The sequence below is a fragment of the Primulina eburnea genome, chromosome 6 (assembly GCF_022965805.1).
Source record: "Primulina eburnea isolate SZY01 chromosome 6, ASM2296580v1, whole genome shotgun sequence".
In the NCBI taxonomy this organism is placed as follows: Eukaryota; Viridiplantae; Streptophyta; class Magnoliopsida; order Lamiales; family Gesneriaceae; genus Primulina; species Primulina eburnea.
In genome coordinates, this window is record NC_133106.1 from 31,441,217 (window position 1) to 31,457,741 (window position 16,525).

Here is a 16,525-nt window from a genome sequence, read left to right on the forward strand (position 1 = left end):
CAGTAGCAGCAGCTGGCCAATTTCAACAGAAGCCAACAATTCCAGCAGCAACTCATATTTCAGAAGATGATAAAATCCAGCAGACCGAATCCAGCAGACAAATCCAGCAGCAGAAGAGCGAATTCCAGCAGACAGTTACTGATTCAACTATTGAGTTGTAACTCAAGCATTTAGCATGAAATAAAGGCTGTTAATGACATATTATGGCCATTTATTTGGGAGACTAACAGTCAGATTTTGGCCTATAAATAGCACCCACATGAACCTCTGAATTGGTATTACACAAATCTTGAGATTATTACTGAAATTTTCGAGCTAAGAGGGTGCTGATTTTCGAGCAGCAGAAACCAGTAGCAAGAGCAAGCCTATTTCCAGAACTCAACCGAAACTCTCCAAGCAAATTACGGTAAGTGGGTTAATGTATAAATATTTTGAAACTCGTTTGATGATTTCTGATTTAAAGCAAAGTACTCTTGATTTCTGATATCTGATTTTGAAGCACTGAAACTTAGTGAACTAAGGGTAGGAATATATATTCTGAACATTACTGATTACTGATTTCTGATTACTGATTACTGGCCTCACCTCTTAGAGGAGAGAACATATAGGGGACTGATATCAGTTTAGCCATGAAATTCACGAAGGTGCTCAGTGCTTATTTGATAAACTTCTGATTTTCGATTATTGAATACTGATTACTGATTTCTGAACACTGAACACTGATTTCTGTTATGAAAATAAGAATTTCTGTATTTTTTTCGTATTATTGTTCTGTATGAAAATGATTTCGAAAACTGGGAGTTATTCCCGCCCCCAGCTTACTGAGTGACAACCATATCACTCACCCACCAAAACATCTCAGATAAGAACGATGAAGAAAGGCTAGAAGAAGAGGAGCAGATCCAGTTCTGGGGCTGGTGAAGAAGATTGTTACTTCTCAGTTTTATTTATGTTGTTTTCCGCTGTGTCTGTAAGACATTGTGATGTCTGGTTTGTTTTACATCTCCGCTGTAAAACATTAATTATTCGAGTTTGTATCAGACACTGAAATATTCAGTATTTATGAATAAAAGACTGAATTTCGTACTTCTGAGGCTTGTTGTTTTCGAATGTAAATTTGAGAACAACGCCGGTGTCAACCAACCCCCGTCCCGGGGCGTGACAACATCAATTAAGGATTTCGCAGTTGTTTCCAAATTACTCTGGATTGAATTGTTTTAAGGAACTAATTAAGTTTTAGCAAGAAACGGTTATGAATCATATGTTTATCTGATGTTTACATAAACAGTAAAATGTTTATCACTTTTCTATGTGAGAAATAAAATAATTATATGAAAATAAATGAATGAATTTAAACATATATGCATTTTATAACAACATCTATCAAAATATACTTAATATTTTAAAAACAATTTATTTCTTGATAAATTACTTATCTGATATTAATGCACTAAAATTTCGATGTTTACTTTTATGCTACACTTCTTGATTATTTTAGTTGCAAGGAAAACTAATCTTTTTTTTAATGTAAGGAAAGAAATTTATTTTTATGTCTACAACAAAAATAGAACTTTGACAAATTAGTTTATTGGTGTATCAATATACTAATCGCCACTGTGGTCTGTGAACATATACATACATACATATATATATATATATATATATAAAGAAATAAAAATGACATTAACGATAAACGAAGGAAATGGGTCCATCTATTACCATTGAATGATTCCAATGTGAATGGCATCATCCACATTTCGGAAAAAACAAAACTTGTCTCTTTTTACATCCGCATTGAATTTGTAAGTTTGCTTGGATCATATATTTCTCTTTCAGTGAGTGTGCCTTGTCAACACCAACATTAAAACACTTCCCACTCTCACTCACCAAGGAAACAACACAAACAAAACATTAAGAAACAAATATACGTAGAATCCTTCTTGAAACTGATTGATCATCAAATCTTCCAATTGCTCCAATTTAATTTGTCCCTTTCTTATCTCCGGCCCCAGTTCAATCCCTCTTCTTGATTCTGCAGTGTCATGTCTCTAACACCTCCGCCATGCCCCACCGGTGCTCCGATGCAGGTGTAGTTGCCTTCATTATGGGCTGCTCCGAATGTCGGATTCGAGAGCACATGCCCCACATAGTACTCGTTTATCGGTGGCCTGTTAGGGAACGGCAGCAGACGCTGAGGAGAAGTGTACATAGGTGGTGGCGGTGGTATGAGTGGTGAGGATGCGGGAAACAATCTTGTAGGGTATATGGATCTGAAAGGCAAGGATGGATCGGACATGTTGGTTGGTTGATGATGGTACCCTCCATGTTGCATTGCTTGCCCATTGCTATATATATAAAATTACCAACAAAAATATAAATGCAATGAAAGAACGTTATTACTGAAACATAGCTGGTTGGACTCTAAAAATATATATACCTTGAAACATAGCCTAAGTGATGGGTAGTTGGGGCTAAATCATTACTGAAAACAAGTTGACGAGCCTTGTTCAATGTTTCTGTCTCCCTTTCTGGAAAAATAATAAACCACAAGCAAAAATTGATCATTATTAATAAACGGCCATTTTTATCAAGATTCGGGTTCATCCCTGCAGCTAGCTATAATATCCCCTCTCCAATGCAGTGAAAAAAAGGTTTATTAATAAAAATCTCAACAAAGAGTCATTACGATAATGGTAGGGATCACTTGAAAGAAAAATTTCTAATTTCACGTGATAAATTTCCCAAATAGTACATGACTGATTAACGAAATTTTCGAGTTGGACTTGCGTATCATTCCAGTACATAAGCATTTATTTATTCATTCAATAATGTGAGAAGAAAAGATTGACAAAGACAGTGCTTCAATAAACTAGGAATATAATACCATTGCCCAATACAAAAAGAAAAAAGAAGAAGAAAAAGTGGGAGCATAATTTCACAGTATAACGAACTTTGCTAAAATTCATGTTTGCAAAGAAACAAAGAAAACAAAGAAAACATACAGTTGAATGCATATATAATTAAATAAATAATATGAAGAAAATGAAAAGAAGAGTTTGCCTTGGCGGTGGCGGTTCATGTGTCCCCCAAGAGCTTGAGATTTGCAGAACTTAAGGGAACAAAACCTGCATTCATACACCTTCCCACACTCATCTTTTGCTTCCTTACCGCCGTTTTTCTTTTTCCTGTAGCCTCCTACTGCAAGTATGCCATTTAAAGCAACTTTGATGAGACCCATCTTATGCCTACTTCAACCCTAATTTCATCTAATTCATTAACCATAATTATTATCTTTTTTACTTCTTGTCTTGTCAATGTTTTTTTTACTTTCTAGGGTTTCGATCTCACACTCCCATTGCCAAGAAAAAATGGGTTATCTTTTTGATGAAAACATGCAAGAAAATCTTATTGATCTAGCAAAAGTTATTGATTTCATGTTGGAATCGAGATAAAAAATGGTGGTGGTGGTTGTTTTTTCTTTATTTTCTCTTTTTCTTAGAATTCAAGAAACCGCATCCAATAAAACAATACTAAAAGACAAAGCCATGTACCAGCAGATGAAGAGCTATCTTCAGAGGTCTGTTTGCCGTAATCTTCCGGTAAGTTATTAAGATCTAATGGATTTCCCTCTGATCTCCTGGAAAAACAAAAAACAGAAAGACAGAAGGTTAGCTAGGGACCAGTAAAATTCAAATCAAAAGCAAGCTAGAAAACATTTAGAAGAGAAGATAAGATGCAGTTGTTCGGGGAGGAGTTTAGCTAATTAAGGTTTTGGTGGGGTGAGGCCTACATAATGGAACGTCCGACAGAGAAAGACAGATGCCAAAAGATCAAAATTTATTCGGAGTGATCAATAATTCTGGACTTTCTTGCACATGGGATTCAACTTAAGCTTGGTAAATTACAAGACTTTCAGTTTGGGACTGAAATTTAGAGGGCTATAGTTGAGTGATGGGTGAAGAAAAAGAAGGGTTTGAAAGTTCTCTCTCAGTTTCTTTCTGCCAAATACACTGGGAACAATTTCATTTTAATACCTCTCTCTCTCTCTCTGATACTTATCTCTCTAGAAAATTGAATGAACATGAAATAAAGAGGCAGAGGGTCTCGTGACTTTAAAAAGGACAGAGTAAAAGAGAGGCTTGGTGTGCAGATGCATGGTAGTATAGTGCAGTGTAGTGTCATTTGGTTTGGGATTGAGAGAGAAGAGTGAGAGGGACGTTGCCTTAATCTCTTGGCTCGGCGTACAGTAGCTAGTTTTATTGCCCTGGTGCTAGCTACATAGTAGACTCATGATACCAAAATATATGTCCATACACACAAAATCTTGCAAAACTAATTAGTTACCACTTCTTCATCAGGAGAAAACTTGGCCTGGAGGATTATGTTGCGCCCCAAATGTATGTAATATCATTGAGAGTTGGTGACTTGACACTGTTCAAATATTGACATCTACTTACAAAGTCATTTGTGGCTGCATCATGTTAATCAAAACATAATGTTTATATTATCATATTATCCAAAAATATTTGAGTTGTATAAACATTTATAAGTACACCTATTGCTTACGACACAACGTAAAACATCGGATCCCGTGAATATGATGCACTATATGATCTTTGTGATTGTTATGGCGCAGACAAGGCTTTTTCGGGATCGATGGTCGTCGAAATTTTAGTTATGGAGGCAATATGATTGTCGTGACGAATGACGGTGCAAATTAAAACTTAGTTGATAGATGAAATTATCATGCGTTCAATTATATAATGTTAAAATAGTATGTATATACACACATGCATATATTCACAAAGACATATATATTTTCAATAAAGTGGAAAAAAATAGTTCTGACTAAAAGTCAACATTTACAAGACGTCCGTTCTTCTTATCCCATCTCCGACTTTTCATAAGAAGCTAGAATTGGTAACAGTTACCTTCAAGCTAGGAATGGATTCCAAATAGGCATCTTATAAATATGGCATCAAATTAACCCTTGCCACTTAATTTTGGAGGACAGAAATGGGATTATATACACTAAGGGCAGTGAAGACAAAGGCTTTATCATATACATATGACAGTGCAGTCATGATCAAATTCATGTTAGGAAGAGCATGCTGCCTGTGTAGGGGCCTAGGTTTCGTGGGGTTAATATTGTACTCATGTCCCATTTATTGAGGTGTTTCTATTCATCCTAGTACTTTCATTGTTTATAAAATGACTTTAACATCTCATATAATTAGTTCATCTCCCTAGAAACCTTTGGTTTATCTGGGAATCACCTTTCAAAATGTTCTCACCGCGCGTAAATAACATAACAGCAGGAAATAGTACGAAATGTATCTGTTGGGACATCGTATTCTCGCACCCAAGACGCAGCGGAAGTTTAAAAATTTTGTCCTTGGGCGTCGTGTGTTCAAATCATTCATGGGGTGTTTAGAATTATAACTTTGCGTTCTTAACGCTGGACTCCAAACTATTCCGATGTTTAAGCGGATATAGCCCTTCTTGTAAATCCCTACGAACGGTTCATCTCCTTTGATCGTCTAATTAGGTCAACGATCGAAAACTGTTTCCTCGTTTGGTTTGCACTAGAAAATCCAAACGATTTATGCGTTGAGACTGTAATATCCGAATTTCCAAAAGACGGAGACAAAACGGCGTGACGGCGCGACGAGATGAACTAAAACAATTGGCCAAAATTTTCCTTCAATTTCTCAAAAGTTGGCCGTGAGTTTTAGGGATTGGAGAGAAATTTTTTTTCTTTTGTTTTGTGTGCAAAAATTAGGTTTTTTATTATGTGTCCTAGTGGTGTATATATAGAGTGAGACTCCTAATCTAACTAGGAGTCTATCTCCCACAAAGACTCTAATAATTTCATTTTATTTAAACTCTCGTATTATTAATATATAATGTATCCATTAACCTTTAATAATACATGATATAATAATATTATATACACATATTTTATATCTCTATATAAAATATATACATGTATATTAATTAAATTAAATAACCATTATTTAATTAATAAATTAATTCCTTGGTTAATTTAATTCTAGACTCCTCTAGAACATATATCAGAAATTGTGCAAGTTAGTAGTCACCACTACTAACACAATCATTTAATTAGTAAATTCTAAATTCACTAAAAAAATGATTCCGAACTCATTATAATCCCGAACGACGAATCGAGAGTTCCGATGTACCAAGGATACAAATCTTGTTCATATAATGAAAATCGAAAATTTCGAAGATCAAAATTTTCATTTACCAAATTTAGAACTTGTCATATATGACAGTTACCATATTTGGTAGCCACCAGTTTTAGTGAACTCCTTCACAAAACAGGCAGCTCCACTCTCCTTCCTTATTTAGCAATCATGCTAACTTCCATTTCTTCCATCATATGGAATTGGCTCATAAACTTCCTTATAAGCTTAATGTTTGATCTCCATCAAACTATAGTCGCCAAATTCCAACTCCCTGAAATTTGACTATCTCAACGGGAACACAGAATCCGATACTTGTGTGGCCCTCAATGGTTCAGGGATACAGCTAGTCGTGGGTTCACATCTCCATGTGATTTAGAATAACATTTATTCTTATTCAAGTTTACCCTAGTTAACACCATTATTTTCATCAACTCCTTGATCAAGAATGTCATAGATCATTTTTTATTGCACCCATCGGATCATGGTAAGAGCGTCTAGTAGCATCGCCTCATGATCCCCTAGGTATCACTGATAGTGCCTGCAAGAACATTTAGTCATGGTTAGCGTACAGTACGGCTTCTTCAACACATATATCCCGATCGAATATGTAACTATTGGTATATCGAGAGTTGCATATGAATTCGATAACGATGCGATTTATCTTTAAGTATAAATAGTGGCATGGTATGTGCAACTAGGAAAACACCTTTCCCTAAAGCACATTTCTTACTCTGTCCAGAGACTCTTTGCACTATTAACTCATTAGATCACATAGCATATCTTCACCCGTAGGCGAACGGTGAATCCTTGACTACAATGCATTTGCTCCTACGTATTTCGAAACTACACCCAACCTCGCCACCTGACGTCCCTCAATGGAGTCGGTAAACGGATCAAAGTGCATGCTAGTACGTATAGCCCCTACATTGTCCCGGGTCAAAGGACTAATGGTGTACAATCATAACTGCGGACTATTCCACTCGATAAGTGAGAACCACTTGGACAGTCTGAGGGAGGGTTGTTCAGTGCATCATCATATGATAACTCATCTGTGTGAATGGACATCTCCATGCCCTTGCCAATGAAACATGGCGTCTACATCACATATGCTAGTCTCGAGCTCGAGCGACCTTTATCCTTGTTTTAGGCGGCTGATTCGACTAGGAACCTGTTTAGAATATACGGTACACTTCCTAATGAGTTTCATGATCTTACGTTGAGACGCAGACCTCATGATACCTATTGTATACTCAAGAACTTTATCTATGCAGCTTGCATGAGTATACAGATAAAGTATAATGCCATAATCGAGTAATATCGTAAAATATTATTAAAATAAAGATTGTTTTATATTATAGTCAATAAAAGCCCCAGCCACAAGTTGGCTTGCCAGACACCTACTCTAACAATATATATAGTAAATTGGTATGTTTTAGTTTCTTGATTCTGTAAGCCGTCAAATTTAGTCCATTGAGTTGGTTTTTTTCCACGTTTAATTATTTTAGTCATATGTTACGGATCTTGTCCGAACCATGTTAGTGCTCTATTGAAAAAGGACCAGACGTGAAACAAAATATCATCTTATTGAATTAAAACCGAATTTTGACTATTTATATGACTTAAAGCGAGAACAATTCCAATAGTAGTTGTGGTAGATTTCAAGCTTATTTAGATCGCGAATTTGAATTCCACGATACTTCAAATTTCTAATTCAATTGGATGGACAAAATTCGACTGAAATGCATGTTATATCGAATGAACAATTTAAATATTAGTTGTGGGGTCATTTGGTTTATTTTTATCAAACCAAATTCATCGATCCCAATACAATCTCACATTAACAACATATATCTAATTAGGGTTCGCTTGGTTTTTAGGATGTGATAATTGAATGATTGATAATTTGATTGATAAATGTTGGATAGGATAAGATATATAATTTGGGTTGTATTTAATCTCATGTGTGGTGCAAATGTAAGAGGAGGGATATAATCATGTCAAATTTGTAAATGACCAAAATACCCTTTCTTGTTTTATTTTAAATTATTTGCTCTTATTGTTCCCTTCTGCCTAAGCTACCGTATATTTCCCAAAAAATCTGAGGGGAGGAGAAAACCCTCTCCACATTGTTCTTCATCGAAAATCGTAAGTCGAGGTCATATCCTTCAAAGCTATGAACCGAAGTTCCAAAGGTAAGCATGAACATGGTCTTGTCTTTTTTTTTTTTAACAGGTGAGTTAAGAATCTAGATCTACAAACGTGGTGCGAAGCAGTGGAAGAAACCAAGATCTACTCTGGAGAAAAAGGTTTTGTCAGTAATTTCTGAATTTTTTGTTCGAGAAATCTTTTCTTTCCGATTTTCATACAAACAAAATCGAACAAGTTTGTCGATTTGATGCGCAGATGTAGTATTTTTTTAGGTTTCTGTTGTTATATTTTCTTACGATTAGGATCTAGTTATTACGAAAATAGATTTAAGTTCTTGTGTCCTTTAGGTTTCTTGCATCGATTGTGTTTTTTTATGTCCTTACTATTACTGAAACAGATAAAAGATTTGAGTTTTGAGTTCGAAGTTTATCCTAATATGGTGAAAAATCGAATAATTACTTGAAACAATATTGCACTGGAAGATGTTCCTACACATGACATTGAGTAAATCATCTCCTGTAATCAATATTTGTTAATCTTTTTAGGAATGTTTAATATTTTCTGTACCAATGTCTAGGTGTGATGGAACCGAAGACACCACCACAGTGCAATTGTGGAAATGGTGAAATGATATTACGGAAAGCTGGGGATAACTCTACTCGTCCCGGTCACTATTACTATATTTGTCCCGCAGGTCTCAAACATCGGAACAATTTCTCGTGGTATCTCGAGTACCACGGTAGGAATGTAACACCCACCGACCAAAAGTCGTACAAATTTGAACCTAAGTCAACTAATTTGGAAGATCATTCATGTCGTACTAGTACCCAAATGTTTTCTAAGAAGGAGTCAATGAACTCGTCCGCGGGCCCATATGCTCGTCCTTCGAAAGAAGCTCATCAACAGGGCAGCAGTCAATTTTCTGGAGTGGATTGTGGTATCTCATGCAGAGGCTATGAGTTACCAAATCATTGCACGAAGAGCACACCTTATTCACGTGAACATGTCTGTTGTTTATTTGGGTTCATATGCGCGCTGATCTGCGTGCTTCTCCTCCTCGTTGTAGTACTTGTCTTCAAAATCTGATCTGTTTCAACTTTGTATATATTCTGTTGCTGTGTTAATTTGGTTTTGTCGAACGCTATGACATGTACTTACGTAACTTTTGACATATCAGACATATATGTTGTGTGCCAGTTATGACTCTTTGTTATTCTGGACATATGTGGTTCGTTAATGTGCTAACATGTCTTATCTCACTCGTATACACATCAGAAGCATGTGATCGGTAAGTATGTCACTTGCAAATATGAGTACACTGTTGTTTAATTTTACAACTTTGTGCCTATCTTGAAACTATTGTACATGCTCACGATTTATATCTACAATCCGTACAGGTTTTCCTCGTCAATGTTGATTTGGTGACGGGTCTATGTTTTGGGAGTACGCAAAACATCCTTAACCGATGTAAGCAGTCATAATACTTACTTCAAATATGTATTATATGTCTGTCAGTTAAGCAAATATTTAACTGTTATTGTTATTATACTTACTTTGTATTATATGTCTGTCAGTTAAGCAATTATTTAACAAATGTATTATGTTATTGTTAGATGGTGTTATAAATTTCACAAATTGATTGTCGATGTTGCCATTCCTATTACTGCTTCTATATCCAATCTTGTGTAGTTGTTGAAGACGTGTGTTCTCTTACCAAATGCAAATCTTTTGTACCTGCACATATTAATTGCAGAGAACAGTTTGTGCACTTGAGCAACCTGACGAATCATTTAAGAGCATCGATGTAGACATTTTTTTGTGTGATATTAAATGAAAATGGTACTCTATTCTCTTGTGAATGACAAACATTTATTCTTGGGTAGGTAGACTCTCTTTAATTTCTTGGTATTACTTAAAGTAGGTCACTTTCACCTTTGACACTTACATAAGAAGCTCGGTTTAGTTCATCAACTCTTTCTTTTTTCTGCAGAACACCACCAACATGTCTGTCACCTACAAATCTGCTTCTGAAGTGACCGTAACTAGCCATTACAAAGTGGAGGTGATTATCATCTCGGATGATGAACAAGTAAACGGAGGATCACACAGTGGTGTTGGCAAGGAGAAGAAAATGAAGCATGTTCCAACGAAAGTTTCTGATTCACCAAAAAAAAACACTACCTACAACCATCTCTGCGCGAAGGTAGTGGATGAGTACTACAAAACCAACATGCAGGCTTCCAAAGACTGCAACAAACGTTCCAACAATGATTACAGTGGTCGCCCTTCCAAGAAAACTTTACGTCCGCATGGCGAAGCAGACTATGTAATAATCAGTAGCTCGGATGACTCAGATCAGTAACCGTGAAACTGCGTACAAGTATTCCCGATGTATTCGACCCTTTTGCTCCCCACCACTGGACTATCTTCTGTATGCATATTTATTTTCATGAAATCGTTCGGTCGTAAGTCGGGTATGTTTGGCAAAACGTATGATGTCGTGGTGTGCATACGAAGGTTTATTTTGGATTTTAGCGCGTGTTTATAAGTCTGCTCTGGTAATTGTGACTGTTTGAGATAAATTATGTTATCTCTGTTGTGAAACCACTGTAATGCAATATAATGTTTTGTATACTAGCTTATATGGTATCTTTTGTCTTTTTACAAAATATTTGTCATTTTCGTTGTTCATAATACCGAAAACCATTTGTTGGCTAAAGCATGTAGGATGAAAGTAAGCAATCAGTTTATGAAAATGTAGATTCGAATGGAACCAAACAATGGTACGTGTACTTTGTGAAAAATGCATTATTATTTTTTTGGATTGTGATAAAATGGAGGCTCATGCAAAAGACCAACACAGCTTAGTGCTTTTAAACAAGTAATGAGATGTTGCCTAGTTAATCGTAATACAAACATACTACAATATAGTTTGGTTTATCGACATAAAACCGCTTCCCAGAAGTACTACTACTGAAAGAATCCATTACATAGTTCGTTTTCACATGAAAACTCATTCAAAATTACAGATGGCATTACAAACAGGAAGGAAAGGAAGAAAAAAAATCGGCCACACGAACATGAATCCGACAATTGGGTCGAAGTTTCTCGAATTATATTTCTGCCGAACAAGAAAATGAAATGGCCAAAGATGATCATTGCGAGATGTTGATAATTAAACACCGATATTATAGAGAAGTGCCATGATATAGTATCAAATACATCGTCGTCCAAAAGTGGCAATATCCACACACCAAATAGGTCGAGCCATTACAAAAAGTTCAAAAACATTAAGTTCGTGGAACGCATACCATGCGAGGTTATGGATTAAGTAGGCGCTTGATTAAGCTGATCTTTCCTTCGAGATTAAGACGCAAGAACAAAGCTAGTTTGTTGGGGTTATCCACCAGTAACTCCGCCACATGCACTTTATCGTCCGAACTTAATTCCGGAATGGTTCCTAAGGTCGCCAACACACTGTCCATAGCAATTTCAATTTTCGAATCAGATGCCATTTCTTTTATGAGATTGGACATTGTTTCCTTTGTGATTTCAGCTAGATTATTGATTGCAGCAACAATTTGGTTGTCAACTTCGTCTAATTGCTTGCGTTTCTTTGATCTCACCTTTGAAACTCCAGATGGGTTGGAGGGGATAGTTTGAGCAACAGACACTGATTCACCATCTCCTTCAACTGGCCGGTAAAAGTCATCCATGACAAATTCCATGTCAATGGGTTCAGGCTGCGTCATATTTAAGACATCATGAACAACAGCTGAAAAGGTCTCCACTCGATCACCTGTTGCTCTATCGTATCCAAATATTTCGCACCAATCTTTGTAGTGGGGCCACCTCTTGTACCGCATGACTCGAACACTATTGTCAACCTGAAAGGTCTTCGTTTTAATAGCGTACACATTTGAAAGATAAACATGTAAAGTTTAAATAAATTTTTTCACCTTAAGTAACGCGTCCCATGCCTCATTCGTAGCGTCTATCATGTTTTCGGTGTCATTCCAACCAATCCCACTCTTGCCTAGCATTGATGTCAAACATCCGTACTGTTTCTTCCACACGTGTATTTTTGAAGTAATGTGGGGGTGACCGCGTAAGTCTGAATCATTGAATGCGTTCCTCAATGCAGTTTCCAATAAAGGTAGATACCCATTGCGGAATCCGTTGTCTGTTTTATAGCCTTTGCCTATTATATCTTTCAACGCCACAATTAGAACCTCCTCCTCAGGGGCTGTCCAGATACGTCTCACCTTATCTGTTTTGGTACCTTTCGAAGTCACACTTGTGTTATCCATTGCTTCAAATGATTCTAATACGTTCACCTGAAACACATTAAAGTGCAAAGTTAGAATGGGAGATGAAACATTATATTGCAAAAAGATGAACACATTTGACAACGTCATTGCAAATCCAACAATTAATCGAAATAATATTTTACAAAACGGTTGTTCTCAATACACCAAGTAGTACGTACTAAACAAATAAAAACAAGAGGCAAATTCGAGATACAATAACAATTCACTATTGTCTTAGTTGTGGTACATCGACATTGCAAAGTTATCTCTCCACGAATCCCATGCATCAGAGGAATTAAAATCCTCGATAAAGTAATTCTCATTCTGTGGCATTGGGCTTAATGTCTCCTCTTCAAGCTCATCGACAAGATTGTCCGGCATTTGAGCTCGAATGAAGTTGTGTAACAGAATGCAGGCCATTATGATTCTGTTCTGAGTTTTAAGTGGATAGAAACAAGGACTTCGAAGAATAGCCCATCTTTTCTTAAGCAACCCAAAAGCTCTTTCAATGACATTCCTAGCTTTGCTGTGTCTCCAATTAAAGAGTTCTTTATAATTTTGGGGAGCATTTGTGCGATTGCCCCAAGAATCTCTATGGTATGGTACTCTTCTATATGGCGTCAAGAATCCCTGGACGTTTGCATATCCGTTGTCGCACAAGTAGTAAGAACCTACCATCGAAGTCAAATATTTTCTCAATTAATTTTGAAATAAAGAAACATTAATCGAAATAAAAAAATATGCTGAGATGACATTATTAGATCAAACAAGATGTTAACCTCTTTCAACTTTAAGACCGTCATCACGTGATAATGCATCACGAAGCACTCGGGCATCCGCTGCAGATCCTTCCCACCCACAGAGCGCATAGATAAAGTTCATATCTCGATCGCACACTCCCAGAACATTCACGGCAATGGTTCCTTTTCTGGTTCTGTATTTTCCCTTGTCTAATATAGGCACATGAACATTTATATATGTACCATCCAACGCACCAACACAACCCTGAAAAATAAGATACAGAAATAAGAACAATAATCATGAAGATGTATATTATACTTTAAGAAACGAACAACATTATAAATGGAATTTATAATAAGTATTCTTTAGCAAATGTTCAGATTACCTGGAACCATTTCCACGTCTCGTCCGTGCAGGTTTCATCGACCGGGGAAGGCTTCACAAGCAGTATAGTATGTAACTTCAATACTGACCCCAACACTTCGTGGAAATGGGTGCTGATTGTTTGACCACTTCGTAGATAATCGTGACCAATGACTCGGTTCTTTTTATGATGCGCCAAAATAGACAAAAACATAGCCACTTTCTCTTCTGTCCTAACATATCTAGAGTGGCCCAGCCCCCCGACGTGTGTTAGCAAGTAACAAAGTTGTGCAAATGAATTTCTATTCATCCTCAAATTCACCACACATTGAACATCTCCGGTTTCAATAATTCTTCGCAAATGGTTCATTTGTGCATTACTTCTTTCCGTCATGTTGTACGAAACTAACGTTCTACGTGCTTGACGACGTCGATCGGCGATACATCTCGTGCGATGTCGTATTAGAAGACATACCAGAAAGATTGTACGGACCATCATTTCATGTAGCAGTAGGAAAATTCTAATGTTATGACGTCTCCCGTCCATTTTGCCCACGTACTTACCAAATGCAAATGAAAATTAGAACGAGGCAAGAATTACAGAACGAAAGCTCAGAAGCATGGTTATTACAGATTTAACTCGTGCATTTCAATTTTTGAATCTTTAAAAAGTGAAGCTACAATTTACAATACAAGATTTTTGTTCTACAACCGCCCAACAAAGATTCACAAGAAACCTGTCATACAATGTCACATAATAAAATGTCGCACAAGATTTACGGAGAAAAAATGAGGTTGAAAATTTCAGTACAAGAACTTGAAAAGTAAACGACAACCGAACACTAGTAGGCTATGTACAACACATTCGCACTAAAAAACGACAACGTGAAACACGAAATGTTCGTCAGTCACTAATTTTCGTCAAGTTTATGTACTCTGAAAAACGTTATGCAGGACATACAAAATCAATAATCAGACAAAGAAACCAAGCTGTACTTTATCGACTTTTACCTTCGAACAAACTTGGAAATTTAACAGATCGGCCCTGCAGAAGATGAATTTTTCTTCACCACTTTCGGTTTCTACGGTAGAAGCCAGCCATCGGTTCCTGAGAAGAATGAAGGAGAATGGGGTGTCCGTACGCCACTTGCAACATTTATGTTTTTGAGAACAAGGGTATTTTGGTCAATAGAGTTTCTGAAAAGGACAGGATGAATATTATCCACGAGAAATGCAGGGATTTGTGGTCCAAGCTAAACAGTGAATTTTGTCTGCCTAATAGTCAATATGACAATTACAAATTATAGCAAACAAGTGACAACTAAACAATCAGACCCTAATCAAGCGAACCAAACTGGGCTTTAGTCTTTATAATTATCAATCCCTAACTCTGTTCATATATATTAGAGAAAATGTATTTTTTCTCCATTAACTTTTTTATCCTTTTTTTTTTGGTCCACCAACTTTTTGTGTTAATAACTTCATTGGTCCATCTATCATAGGAATTTCAATTTCCGTCACGTCAACTTTAGTCATCGCCTAATTAGCATTTTTGGACGGAAATTGAACATTTTGGTGGTAGATGGACCAATATAACAAAAACTCATAAGTTATTGAACCAATACAAAAATCGAAAAATTAGTAGACCAATTACAAAAAAAGACAAGTTCTTGATTTTCTCTATATATTATTATCACAGCTCACCGAAAAGAAAGCCAACCTCTCTGGGGTCATTGAATAGATCAAAGTTTGGCTCATGTTTTTTTTTTTTGGGTTTTATTACGAATGGGCCTAAAGAAAAAGTTCACTTTGGAACTTCTCTATATGTCTTAGTAATGAAATGATGTGTAGTACAAACTGACTTTCTTCGGAAGCAAACAAGCAGGGAATCAAAGAATACACTGAATAGTTCCGCATTAATCCATATATAAAATGATTTCGCTTTAGTTATACTTATACAACAAAAATATTTATCTAAACGTGATAGATAATTTTAATTATTTTTAATTTAATGAATTTTTCCATAACTTTTTTTATTAAAAGTGATTATTATTTAAAATTTTAAAAATATATATAACAATAAGATTAAAAATATAGAAGAAAAATGTCAATTTTAGACCCATATGTATTTATATATGTCATTTTTCATGGAGAAAATAATTTTTTTACTCCGTTAACTTATCCTTTTTTTGTCAACTAAATTTTTAGTTTTTTTATCTTTGTACAATCACTACTAAATTTAAGCTATTTTGGTCCTTTTTCCAATGGAAATTTCAAATTTCGTCAAGAAACACTAATTCGACGGTGGCTAAAAGTGACGAGTGGGTCTCATGTGAGATCGTCTCATGGATCTTAATCTGTGAGACATGTCAACCCTACCTGTATTCACAATAAAAGTAATACTCTAAGCATAAAAAATAATACTTTTTCATGGATGACCCAAATAAGATATCCGTCTCACAAATATGACCCGTGAGACCGTCTCACACAAGTTTTATCAAAAGTGACATAGCCAAAAATTTGGTAATTTCTTGATTTTGAAGGGAAGTCAATATATTTTGGAATCAACTTAACATAAAAAGTCAAACAAATCAATTTTTTTTACAAGTTTTGTGAATTTCACCAGTAAAGATCAACAATTGTGAAACTAAAATGTGTTTTAACCATTATTTAATCAGTGTTTTTTTTTTTTTACAAAAATTGAACATTCTAGTGGTAGATGAACTTTTATTGTACAAAAATCAAAAATTGGAA

General features: G+C 35.8%; 3 protein-coding genes and 1 long non-coding RNA gene across 7 annotated transcripts in view; 1 reads left to right on the forward strand and 3 right to left on the reverse strand.

The window, feature by feature from the left end:
- The window catches only part of LOC140834256 (protein FLX-like 3), a 62,264-nt gene extending 56,403 nt beyond the window's left edge, over positions 1-5,861 (reverse strand). The window contains exon 1 of the mRNA XM_073199011.1: positions 5,856-5,861. The gene's annotated coding sequence lies outside the window, so the exon portion shown is untranslated. The remainder of the gene's footprint in view (positions 1-5,855) is intronic.
- On the reverse strand, positions 1,705-4,131 carry LOC140833470 (zinc finger protein JAGGED-like). Of its 2 annotated transcripts, none has more exons than XM_073197811.1 (5): positions 3,791-4,131; positions 3,552-3,637; positions 3,061-3,198; positions 2,438-2,528; positions 1,705-2,345 (listed from the first exon to the last, which is right to left on the reverse strand). In XM_073197811.1, coding segments are annotated over exons 1-5 (666 nt in total). In that variant the 5' UTR covers positions 3,793-4,131; the 3' UTR covers positions 1,705-1,996. The 2 variants fall into 2 exon arrangements, with proteins under 2 accessions (XP_073053912.1, XP_073053911.1); XM_073197810.1 differs by having other exon boundaries at positions 3,061-3,192; positions 3,540-3,637.
- A 2,201-nt stretch (positions 5,862-8,062) lies between the features above and the next one.
- Positions 8,063-10,982, forward strand: LOC140834259 (uncharacterized). 2 transcript variants are annotated; one of them, XR_012118698.1, is made up of 4 exons: positions 8,063-8,354; positions 8,442-8,515; positions 8,935-9,824; positions 10,348-10,982. It is a non-coding gene; the product is annotated as an uncharacterized lncRNA (long non-coding RNA). The 2 variants fall into 2 exon arrangements; XR_012118699.1 differs by having other exon boundaries at positions 8,063-8,520.
- Positions 10,983-11,634: 652 nt separating this feature from the next.
- LOC140834258 (uncharacterized) lies at positions 11,635-15,036 on the reverse strand. 2 transcript variants are annotated; one of them, XM_073199012.1, is made up of 4 exons: positions 14,783-15,036; positions 13,794-14,330; positions 13,447-13,672; positions 12,855-13,338 (listed from the first exon to the last, which is right to left on the reverse strand). In XM_073199012.1, the coding sequence occupies exons 2-4, from the start codon at positions 14,316-14,318 to the stop codon at positions 12,902-12,904; spliced, it is 1,188 nt and encodes a 395-aa protein (XP_073055113.1). In that variant the 5' UTR covers positions 14,319-14,330; positions 14,783-15,036; the 3' UTR covers positions 12,855-12,901. The 2 variants fall into 2 exon arrangements, with proteins under 2 accessions (XP_073055114.1, XP_073055113.1); XM_073199013.1 differs by lacking the exons at positions 12,855-13,338; positions 13,447-13,672; positions 13,794-14,330 and adding exons at positions 11,635-12,244; positions 12,317-12,694 and having other exon boundaries at positions 14,783-15,029.
- Between the last annotated feature and the right edge of the window lie 1,489 nt (positions 15,037-16,525).